General features: G+C 42.7%; 2 protein-coding genes across 2 annotated transcripts; one reads left to right on the plus strand and one right to left on the minus strand.

Moving 5' to 3' along the window:
* Positions 1 to 221: 221 nt before the first annotated feature.
* Positions 222 to 2,137, minus strand: LOC130375304 (type-4 ice-structuring protein). The gene is made up of 4 exons (XM_056582120.1): positions 2,100 to 2,137; positions 1,402 to 1,472; positions 1,143 to 1,257; positions 222 to 669 (listed from the first exon to the last, which is right to left on the minus strand). Exons 2-4 carry the CDS (start codon positions 1,448 to 1,450, stop codon positions 456 to 458), a joined length of 378 nt encoding a protein of 125 aa, XP_056438095.1. The 5' UTR covers positions 1,451 to 1,472; positions 2,100 to 2,137; the 3' UTR covers positions 222 to 455.
* A 2,309-nt stretch (positions 2,138 to 4,446) lies between these two features.
* lix1l (limb and CNS expressed 1 like) lies at positions 4,447 to 12,013 on the plus strand. The gene is made up of 6 exons (XM_056583108.1): positions 4,447 to 5,005; positions 6,790 to 6,953; positions 7,726 to 7,866; positions 8,327 to 8,422; positions 8,744 to 8,821; positions 9,240 to 12,013. Exons 1-6 carry the CDS (start codon positions 4,657 to 4,659, stop codon positions 9,489 to 9,491), a joined length of 1,080 nt encoding a protein of 359 aa, XP_056439083.1. The 5' UTR covers positions 4,447 to 4,656; the 3' UTR covers positions 9,492 to 12,013.
* Positions 12,014 to 12,524: the final 511 nt, after the last annotated feature.

A 12,524-nucleotide genomic window follows, 5' to 3' on the forward strand; every position in this document is an offset into this window, starting at 1 on the left:
GATGAGCAAACCTGCATAGTGCATGTTTATCCAGCACTGGTTAGTTCTTCAATCCAATTCTCAGGCAGCCAACGGTACTTCCAATTAATAAGTATATATTTTTGTGTACCATATAACTACAGTGTCAACCTTAAGTCCACAGAAACTCCGCTCTGGCTCAAACTCGATTAGTCCCATTTTAATTAATCAAAGTTTCTAAAAAAGACCCAGTAAGCGACTCATGAATAGAAACAATGAATCCATACTTTTTTTTCGGTAGTTTTTATTGTGCTTCTGTTGACATATAGCACACATCTTAGGCCGCTACCACCCCTCCAACACACCCAAACAGTTCTGATGTAGAAGGAACCACAGGGAAGTGAAGTGTGTTAGAGTCACCGCCACGGACCTCGTTCCAGGCGGTGCTCTGGTGGCACAACAAGGACATCTGACACAACTATCGGTTGATAGAGGTTTTACTGGGTGATGGCCTTGGCCTGGTCCAACAGCTTGCGGAGCACGCTCTCCAGCTCGCTCTGGAATTCATCCACGTAGGGCTTGAGCTTCTGCTGCATGTCCTCGGCCAGGGGGGTGACCTTCTCCTGGACGCTGGTGGCCAGAGGGGCGAGGTGCTCATGGATCTGGGTCATGATGGGCTCCAGCTGGGTCCTCCCGTCCTCGAGGATGGTCCTGAGATGGAGACGGCGAGGCGGAGGGAAAAGACGTCAATCCACAATTCAAAGGCTTCCCCCTGCATACTTTTATTTCTGTGGGTTAGGCTCAAAGTAGGTTAACAATCAATCGTAGACCTGCTTGACAACCTAAGTTACTCTGACATAGCCATTCCCTTACCCTTGGTAAGTGGTCGTTGGACCGGTCAGTGATAAGTTAGATTACCATACAGAGCCCCTCAAAATAAAAGTTCAGACAATATCCGAACCCTGATATCGCTATTGTATCTTTTTACCCCTTGGGGGCGCCACTGCAATCATTGACCGAGATGCTGGACACACTTCAAATCGACTGCATTCATCGATTTTTTTATTGGTTGTTATCGCTGTTTTGAGTTCTCTGGGATGTTGAATGTTTAAAACAGTGATGGTGTCCATGACGACAATTGCGGTTTATCTTGTCTATGTAGCCTACGAGCCGTGTATACTCACTGAGACTGGAGGGTCTCGGACACCTTCTGAACAGTCGCCATCAGCTCAGTCTTCATTCCCTCGAAGAACTGGGCCATCTTCTCCAGCTCTGGGCTCTGCTCTACGGCAAGAGTTCCTGTGGATTGGCGCAACCGATTTAAATAGGTTTTCAAACTTTATTGTTATTTTTTTTTACTCGTGTATAGTACAGTATATATTATATATTTTTTTGATTTGTTTTTCCTAAATATTTATATATTTGTTTTTCGAAATTTCCTACCTTGTGCCAGAGCCAGCACGACAATAGCGGCGATGAGTGTGTATTTCATGGCTGGGAGTTGGAAGGATCAGCTGAAAAAACGAAAAGTATGATTTGATCATTAGACCCTTGATTACATCGTGTGCAATCAAGACGCATGACAACGAATCAGCTTTTCAACGGGTACATGAGCATTTACCCCCTTTCAAAGTTCAAGCCCTTCGTACCGTTACAAGATTGAATAGGCTTTTTTTTTGTTTTTTACTTCAATACTTACTTATTTTATACTTTCAAACAACAAAGTGCCCAACTCTTAATCCTTCTTAATGGTCATAAAGGGATAAGAATCAGCATTCTTTTCTGTTTTTCCAAGCACAGCATTTCAAATTGAATACTTTAACCGTTTTAATCATCTTAGTTTTGTATAAAGAAGCAAATCTCAGAGACCAGACCTCAGATTTGTTGGAACTTCAGACCAATTAGGAATCAAATAAACTAGCTACTTATTGAAATACATTCCTGAGATAATCTACAAGGAACAGATTAACATGAAAATTACTAATTCAGTTGAAATGCATTGTCTATAGCTTCCATATAAGGAAAAAACTCATACAAGAAAACAAACATTATTGATGGATAGGCCTATATGCTATCGCCAACTCTGGAACATTTCAAAACCTGAAACAGTGAACAACTAAATAAAAAAGGGTGCCACTTACCTGCAGTGCAAGGAGAATTGGACCTGATGGTACTTTCCTTGTCAAATCCCCTGCTTCTTATAGTGGAGACCGCTCTACACAATCTGCCCAATGCTCCGCTCCTATTGGATGAGATGGCCCTGGTGACGCCCTCTCATAGGTTGATAGTGTTGGCTGAGGTGACATTGCTTTTCTGACCCTTGTTTTCACTACGCCAACAGGCTAATCTTAATCAAAGTCCAATAGTCCCTGGCCTGCGTAAGAATGCTGACTTCTCCAACTTCGTGGGTGTTTTATCATCCGAATGTTGGTTAAATAATGGCCCTTAACACCCATTTCATGTGGAATACACTGGTTAAAATGGCAAATTTTCTCCCTGATACATGAGTTGGATGACAGAATGTATTAAGTGCCGGGCCGAGGCCAACAAGATAAGGAAAGATACAGAATTTACATAGATGCACACTTCTGCGAACCCGATGAAATCTGTCAGATCTTAGGAATGTGCTTTTCTGTTTTTCTTGGCATTTGTTTTGGGAAGATTGCCGGCGATGTGAACAAAGTGTCCCTATAATCTGAACAGTGTCTACTGTTACTTGAGTACAAATGATAGTATAGACACACACAAACGCACACACACACACACACACCCACACACACACACATACAAACACACACGCACACACACACACACATGCACACACATACACACACACACACACACACACACACACACACACACACACACACACACACACACACACACACACACACACACACACCCACACACACTCCCCCCCCCCCCCCCACACACACACACACACACACACACACACATACACACACACACACAGACACAGACTAGCACACGCGTTTCTACATCTCAAGGCCTGTATACTTGTTTATACATGAGTTATAATGCTGTGTGCATGTTAATGTAGTATAATTACAAGATATCCTATAGGTTCGATAAATTGCATTTAATCTGTGATACATAACATGTTATTAATAACACTTATATAACACAGAGGGAAAACTGTTTATTTGATTTGATTCCATAACATTTTGGTGATTAATAGAGTTCAACCTCCCTAATGAATGGTCGTAAAGTCATGTGAGAGCACGGGTAAAAGGTAAAGACACTGGTACATGAGACACGTGTCAAGAAAGATAAGGACTTCAGTTGGTTGCTAAACCAATGCTTGGGGATTTTATTCTGACGACTCTTGGAATTCACTAAATCCCATTTGGATCAAGCAATGGAGGGGTTTGGATCCGTTGAGGGAAAATTATTAAACAAGCTAAGCAGTCACAGGCTGGAAAAACAGAAAACATGCAGTTGTGTTTGTATAGCCCAAGTGTTTGTCCAGTCAGTGTTTGCCAAGACAAAAACAGTCATTAATAAAATGCCCCTTTAACTAACTTTTGGTTTCAGGACATTAGTTTGATTTTCAGTTAAACTTGACTGTATTATTTAGACTTTCTGACTGAATTTATAGAATCCAACAAGTGAATAATCAAGTGATCAATGTTCAGCTGATCGCTGGACACACACTTCCACCCCCCCACCCCACCCACACACAAGCAGGCATGAACGCAGGACACACACTTCCACCCCCCCACACACACACACACACACACACACACACACACACACACACACAAACACACACACACACACACACACACACACACACACACACACACACACACACACACACACACACACACACACACACACACACACACACACACACACAGGGCCGTGGCACCAAATCCTGGGCCCTGTATGCAAGAGGTACTGATGCCCGCCCCCCCCCCCCCCCGAATTCCCCCTACCAGTACCCTGCGCTGAATTGTTGAGGGGGGGGGGGGGGGGGGGTGGAGAACAATTGTTGACGGGGGGGGGGGGGGGGGGGGAGACATGGCCGTTTGCGACTCCTAACACTATGGGCTGGTGGATAATTCAAAATAAATAAAAAACTTTTTTTAATTTATTTTTTATTGCCATGGGCAATAAAAAAAATGCCTTGAGTTGGGCCCCCCCCAGGACTGCCTCACTTTCCCCCGCAGTCCGTCGGCCCTGCACACACACACACACACACACACACACACACACACACACACACACACACACACACACACACACACACACACACACACACACACACACACACACACACACACAAACACACACCAAGACTGTCAAGAAAGAATGCATCTCGAAATACAGGCCCACTTGTAAAGCATAGCCAATGAGAACGACTTCAACAGAAAAATAATAAGCAGACAGTTGTAGTACATTTGCGCCCTCTAGGTTCGAGCCGCGGAGGAGGCACAGTAAAAGGTTCGTATTTCTGTGACCACTATTTCTCCGCCTATCGATGACTGACAATCCAGCAGCCTAATCCTAGAGGTGGATTCGCATGGGCATCGTGTCTGCTGCTCCATCAATATCCTGTCGTGTCAAACGACAAGCCTGCTTTTGCTGGTCAAACATCCCGAAACCTTGTGGTTGTTGTTTTAATAGATTGATTTTCAGTATAGATCTTGATATCGCAGACGTTGCGTCGGGACAATGGACTCTTTCTCGGACAGTATCCGCCCTCAGAGACTCCAACCGGGGATCGGATTTGGTACATTTGGATCCACGGGAACTCTGCGCTCGTCCCTCCGTCCAGGGGTGACGGTTCCCATCGCCCCGCTGCTACCTCCTCCCGCGTCCCTACTATGTGTGTCCTCGTCCGGGCCACCTCCCCCACCGCCGCCGCTCCAGTTCCACAGCCTGTACGGTACCATGGGAGGCATGGGGCTCGGAACAGCCGCCTCTGGACCCGGCAACAACCCGGGGAACCCGGCCGTCCTGAAGGAAGCGGTCGAGGCTGTGGTTCGAAGCTTTGCTAAACACACACAGGGCTATGGCAGAGGTAGTGGCAGTAACTAAGATATGGTTTAAAAAAAACAACATACCGTTGAAGTTATACTGTATTCATATTTGTCAAGGATTTTTTTGTAGAAGTGGGTGGGTACTTTTACCCTTCGCCATTTCTGACTGGAGTCCCGTTACAGACACTCGGGTTATGGGCTACAGTTAAACAATACGTATGATTTTCCTATTATTGTTATGCGAACCACGGCCAACAGGCCTACACGTAAAGTGGATTAATAGTCCTAAAAGAATGATCGTGGTATAATAAACAAGATGACACGCTTCCATAGAGTTCGTGTAATAATATAGACCAAATAAACTGGCCATGTTTTCATCAGTCCTATTTATAATTGAGCAAGCTTTGATATGTTTTCCAAACTCCCTCCAACTTTGTAAATGTTTGGCCTATGTTTTGTTTACATCCACTTGGTAATATGAGCTGTCATTTAGTTGATCTCGTTTTAACCCCTTCGAAGGACTGGGTGAAAATATGCAGCAAACGGTATTTAAGGCAAGTTCGCCAACGTCTAAGGACCCCAAGCAGCGTACTCCTCTTTTTTATTAAAAAAGGATTAAATTGTTCAAATATTATTAGGTGGAATAACACAAGGCCCTTAAGTAATTGAGGAAGTAATTAGTTCAGAGTAAAGGAGTATTAACAAGAGTATTAAGTAGAGCAGGCGTAGGCTATTAACAAGGGTATTAGGCTACAACCAAGATAAGGCTGACTTTCAGACGTTTCAGACCCAATACATTTGCTTTATGTATTTTGTTTTTAATTTGTAGAGCTTTAGCATATTGACCTATATTTAGCTGAAAGACAATACAAGCATTGCTTAAGCTGTAGGCCTACAGTAGATTTCATTTCACTCATAATTGAAAGCAGTTTTCGACAATGTCATCCAAAAGGTTAATACTTGTTATCAACATCGAGACGGTGAACAATTGGTTCCTGCTTCTGCCTGTTCTGTCTCAATTAAATCAAGGTCTAGGAGATACGGAGCTGACATCGTTCTCTTGATATCAACCCGATGCTTTCGTTGAGGTCATCAAAAATATGACCAGATGGAATCAACACTGATATGAAGTCATTAACAAATTGTTTGCATTGCTGTTTTTCTGCTGTCTCCGTTTTAATCAATGTTACAAGATACAGGTCTGACATCTTACTCTTAATGTCAATGAAAAAGCTAAAGTTGAGGTCATCCAAAAGATAGAATCAGCCTTGATGCGACGCAATGAACACATTGTTTGTATTGCTGTCCACTTTTATTCAATGTCTTTGTGAGACATAGTACCACTAGAGTGGTTCTATGGATTTAAACCTGAACGCTGCAGTCGTCGAGGTTATACAAAACGATGTTACGTGCTTCTGTACCCCCTTAGTCACCATGGTGGAGGTTCATACATAACTACTTAACATGCAACTGTCCTTTCTCACCTTGGTGAAGGTTGATACAAATCTATGTTACGTGCTCCTGTCCTCTCCTAGTCAACGTGGTGGCGGTTGATACATAACTATGTACCTTGGTAGAGGTTGATACATAACTATGTAACATGCTACTGTTAACTGGTGGAGGTTGATACATAACTATGTAACTTGGTGGAGGTTGATAGTATACATAACTATGTAACTTGGTGGAGGTTGATACATAACTATGTAACATGCTACTGTTAACTGGTGGAGGTTGATACATAACTATGTAACATGCTACTCTAAACGTGGTGGAGGTTGATACCTATGTAAACGTAACTATGTGACGTGTTCCCGTTCCCTCTTAGTGAACGTGGTGGAGGCGTTGCAGGAGTTCTGGCAGATGAAGTTGACCCGCGGGGCGGATCTCCGTAACGGCGCCCTGGTGGTCTACGAGATGGTCCCGTCCGGCAGCCCGCCCTACGTCTGCTACGTCAGCCTGCCCGGAGGCAGCTGCTTCGGCAGTTTCCAGGTGCGTGATTCGTCTTTGGGGTCCGTTGGGTCCGATCTAGTCAGACAGGGTTTTGATTGGGGTGTGGGGGTAAGGGGTGTGTGTGTGTGTGTGTGTTTGTGTGTGCATGTGTGTGTGTGTGTGTGTGTGTGTGCATGTGTGTGTGTGTGTGTGTGTGTGTGTGTGTGTGTGTGTGTGTGTGTGTGTGTGTGTGTGTGTGTGTGTGTGTGTGTGTGTGTGTGTGTGTGTGTGTGTGTGTGTGTGTGTGCGTGCGTGTGTGGTCGGGGGGGGGGGGGACAGGATAATCCTCTCTGTTCAATGGATTTAAGATCAATCACAGAGACACTGTGGATTTAAGGTCCCAATGTGTGTCTGTCTGTGTACAAGAGTGTCTGTGAGTTAGCTGTAAGGCTTATTTGCTAAAACTCTGCAGACATTTAAACTGAGGATTTAGTTGGATTGGACTGATTGATGTAATTCTAGTAAGCCCCTAGCTACAAGAACTTCTTTGTTCTTGTAGCTCTATTCTACCATTGTAACATGTATAGTGTATGATATACAATGAACATCATCTAAGAATTTATTGTGACAATTCCAGCATATGATTTTCCTGAACCTTATTAATTAATAATAAGTAGTATCCTATAATAGCAATGCTCATTCAGACAATACTCCAAAATACATACTTACTATCACATGAAGTGGACCATTTCCATCATCTCCCTTTATAAAATCCAGCCCAAAAAGCAGAGGTTACCCTAAAGTCTAACGGAGGAACTCTTCACCTTGACAGTTCTGCCCCACCAAGGCCGAGGCCAGGCGCAGTGCGGCTAAGATCGCTCTGATGAACTCGGTGTTTAATGAACATCCGTCCCGCCGCATCACAGACGACTTCATCGAGAAGAGTGTGTGTGAAGCCCTGGCCTCCTTCAACGTAGGTTCTGCTTCAGGTTTACATTTTGTGGGGGTTATAGCTAATATGATAATCCTCAGAAATTACATTACTTTTACGTGGTCACAGGCTTGGCTCCAAAGTGATTGACAAGAAAGATGGAGAATATTTAAAGAATACTACACACACTAATCCATCACAAAAATTCTAGCTTCCGCATGACCGAGTTTTGAAAGAAACGACCATAAAGATTGCAGTTGTTTATTACAAGACAGCAGTTGTGCTAGTCTCTACACAAGTCTGTTTAAAATGTTTCCTCGAAGATATGTTTTTTTTAAAGTTAGCGAGGTCGTTCTGCAGAACGTTTGGAGACATGTAGCTCTTTCCACCAGAAAGGCACCAACACATACCCACTTCCATTTGTAAAATACAACCGCAAACTCCACAGCATCGTGAACCCATGCCGTCACACTCATGATTCACGTGTGGTTGTCGTTCACAGGGGAACAGAGAGGAGGCGGATAACCCCAGCACAGGAATAGGGGCGTTCCGCTTCATGCTCGAGTCCAATAAAGGCAAATCCATGCTGGAGTTTCAGGTGCATATAATACGCTTTTGTTATTCTGTATTTCAGTCTGGGTTGGCAATATACAAGGCACAGGAGGTACAGGTTGGCTGTGAACACTGGGTATCAATCCCAGTGCCTATCGAATTATCCTTCCATTTACAGGTTATCGTTTATAAATGATGATGTTTGCCGTGTTCATAAAAATCTTTTATACTAATGACGCAGAGCCCGAGAGCCTTGTTGCAAATGTAGCTTTGCAACAAGGCATCGAATTTCAGTTGGTAGCGACATAATGGTTTCATAATGGTTCACAGATGTGTTTCGTGACCCACAAGCTGTTTTGTGTTTCAGGAGCTGATGACAGTGTTTCAACTGCTGCATTGGAACGGGAGCCTGAAGGCCATGAGGGAAAGGCAATGCTCCAGACAGGTAATCGCTGCGACCATAGGCGTCATGTGACCACACCACACACGTCATCGGAACACGGGCGTCACATGTGGTCACATGATGTTTACAGATTGTTAGATGCTTCCAACAGAGAACCCAGTCATGTGTGAATCAATCCATGGTCAACGGTCACACGACCAGTAAAGGCTTAGTTATGGTTCCACGTCGACGCAACGCAAGGGCCGGACGTACGCTTCCCAAAAATGTTATTCTTTAGCCGAGGCAACGCAGCAGCAAGGGCTGTGATTGGTCCGCTCACTTAAAATGGACGCAGAATCTGCGTGGTCATTTTGTTGTGTCGACGTGGAACCATAACGAAACCTTAAGGACCCAAAGGTATCTAACAGAGACTGCCACCTCCCTTCTGTCTGAAGCAATGCATTCTGGGGCTCTTTCACAGGAGGTGCTGGCTCACTATTCCAACCGGGCGCTGGACGATGACATGCGCACCCAGATGGCCGCCGATTGGGTGAACCGGGAGCAGGGCGTGGCCGGGGCCATCGGCCGCGAGCTGGCGTCGACGGAGCGCGAGCTGGAGGAGGCGCGGCTGGCAGGCCGCGAGCTGCGCTTCCACAAGGAGAAGAAGGACATCCTGATGCTGGCGGTGGGCCAGCTGAACGCCGCCAACGCCGCCACGCTGCCGTCGCACTAAGCCCCGCCCCCACCGCCGCCAGGCCACCGACAGAACCAACCCTGGCTTCTGCAGGATGCCGTGACTGCGTACCCGTATGTGAGCACTGGTCTTTTTAGTGTAACCCGGGGTGATGTGTCGTACTCCATTTTGATTTGCGTCATGTGTGTGTTTAAAAAGGACCTGATGTTTACACTAGTTGCGTACATTTACTTATTGCCTATTTTGCCTTAGTTTAAACAGAGAAAAACACATCTGGACAGTAGGGATTTGTTTGAGGGGGAAGTTAACAGAAAGGTGGGGTAGACATTGGGTAGTTTATGAAATTATAAATTACTGAATGAATTATGCCAGTGCACAAGATAGTAACTTTCTTGTCGTTTATATTGCTAGGGCACTGGTATAACCTAAGGAGAAACAGACTGAAGGTTGCAAACTTGCAGACTTGTGTTTACCCAACTACGATGTTGATGTGAAAAGGGTCCATTTCTTTGGTTTAACATAAACACCTGCATACAACCCCAGACACATCCTAGAGCCATGGAGAGCATAATGCTTTCCATTCCCATCTGTGAATGTATTTATAGAACCCTTTAGGTAAAAATGGATCAAACGCCAAGGAATGACGAAACCAATTTCTCCCCCTTGGCGCTCATTATATATGCTTGCTGTTTTCGAGCGATGACCAGACTGTTTCTGAGGGTGTGCAGCAAAGGATTTTAGCTGGCTATCATCAAAAGCTCAGGTATTGAATCAAGACATCCCTGGGAACAACATCCTTTCAGGATTTGATTACTCTAATGCCACCGTCATGTTTCTGGATCGTGGGCCACATTATAGGTAGAATGTACTGTACATTTTTAATACTTTGTACTACGAGGCCTTTGGAGCAATTTTCCTTATACTTTCTATTGTACTTCGTTGCGAAGAACATGTGTTAGAACCATTGTGCTTGGTTTTAGTGCTACAATGTTCCCACATGGACCGTGGGAGTGTTTGCTTCTGCAGAATCAATACGAGGGTTGAGATTTTAAAAGAAGATTCTCTGAGCAGCTTGCAGAGCAGTTTGGTATTTTGTGTGTTGGAGTTCGTTACCTATTGTGTTTGGTCTGGCTTTCAAACTTGTGATTCAGCTTTGGAGTCAAGGAGGGAAGAAATTGTTCGCTTAAAGCTGTCATGAAAAACCAAACAGTAATTTCATCATCTTCGAGTATGATTTGTGAGATATGCAGTTAGCCATCGCTATGGACCTATTTCTGCGTTTTTTCTTTTATATGATGTTTTGACAAATTTGTTGTATTTACATTGTGTTTCATAACAGTATTGTCTGATTTATGAAGGCATTTGAACAAAGCCTTTTGTGATCCATCAGAGCCATGTTGGTTGGTTGGCATGTGGCTTTGATAAAACAGAGGTATTTGAAGTTATGTAAGTCACAGAAGGGAAAATCCATTTCTCTAGGATCTTAGCTGCAGTTTATGGTCAAAGACATCAACTTTCCCAGCATAGGAATAATAGCAATAAAAAGACAGCGATAAAGGTTTTTTACAATTGCTATGGAATGTTGTACTTCTAAAATAACATTATTAAAAGGTACTGCCTTTCAGTTGAACCTATGGGGTTGTATCACATAATGCCAACAACTCAACAAGTCGTTCTGAGTAACATGTATTTGGGGTGTTTTTCTGGCTTACATATGGCACTAGTTACAATCAAGCGGAACTTATATCAAATGTATTATTGAAGAAAAGAGGAAAGAACATACTTTTTTATTCCAATTTTGATATTCTTTCACAATATGGTCACTATAACTATGAAGGACAGCACTATTTGATATACTTTTGAGTTTGCGGCAATATTGTAAACTTTGCTGAATTATGATTTTTTTTCTGTTTTGTTTGTTAGAAATGTAAAAAACATAATTGCTGACTACATTTAAAAGGACATTTTTGAATGGAAAACATATAAAATATATATTTTAATATACTTTAACAACTCTCCCCAGTCCAGTTCAAGAAGAATGCCAAAACTACCTGTCAAAATCTTATCCATAGCAAAAAGATTAAATAAAGTAATTTGGTAACTGATTAATAGACATTGCAAAATGATATCAGTTGGTGGAAATCCCATTAAATAGGAATTTAAAAGATTTAAGTAACAAGGATATTGTACCTATTTGTTTTAGAGTAAGGCAGTACATATTCGATCTACAATGCTATGTGCTTTTTTCTGCCGACTGTGAAATTGTTATATTTGATAAAGCACAACCTCTGTGTTACCATGGATATTGTTTTCCACAAAAAAAGTAATTGTGATATTTTATATTGGATCATATTTTCCTGTTACCATCCATTTTTATACAAGGATATTTTCATTGTTTGTCTTTGATGCATGACTTTAGATGTTTTATATGTTTTGTTATTATTTTTATTACAGTGTTTCATAAGACCATCTTGTGTGTGTTTTGTATGGCCAATATTTGTATTCCATGTTTTTACCGAAAGTTTGTATTGGAATAACAAAATAAAAGCATATACCAAAGCTTATCAGTTTCCTTTCATTGTTCAGTAGTTTCCTATTTTATAAGTCAGGTCATTTTCCGAGGGAATGCTATTCTTAATGCAGTTGCAATACATTGATGGCTGTGAAAAAGATTACTTCACACTCAATGGGTGACAATTTGCATCTTGCATAAATTAAACGACCCCTGTTGTACCAGGTTAGAGGTTTTGGGGCCCTATCAACACACAATGGGGCCCTTTAATAAACGATCCAAACACACAACGCACTCGTCCAACATAATCAGTTGACAATGGGATCACATATGCTCTTCACTACTCCAATACTAATAGACACATATTCTAGTTACAATGATTACTTGTGTACCATCTATCATCACATCATATCATCATCATCATATCTAATATTTGCAGCTCCAACGTCTCACAAACGCTCAGTCTGTTGTGTACATTTTATTTATTTATTTCAACATATAATTCGATACCTATACAGACCATGATATCAAATAATAGACAAATAGTAATCTATACTGAT

Source organism: Gadus chalcogrammus, chromosome 22 (assembly GCF_026213295.1).
Source record: "Gadus chalcogrammus isolate NIFS_2021 chromosome 22, NIFS_Gcha_1.0, whole genome shotgun sequence".
NCBI lineage: Eukaryota > Metazoa > Chordata > Actinopteri > Gadiformes > Gadidae > Gadus > Gadus chalcogrammus.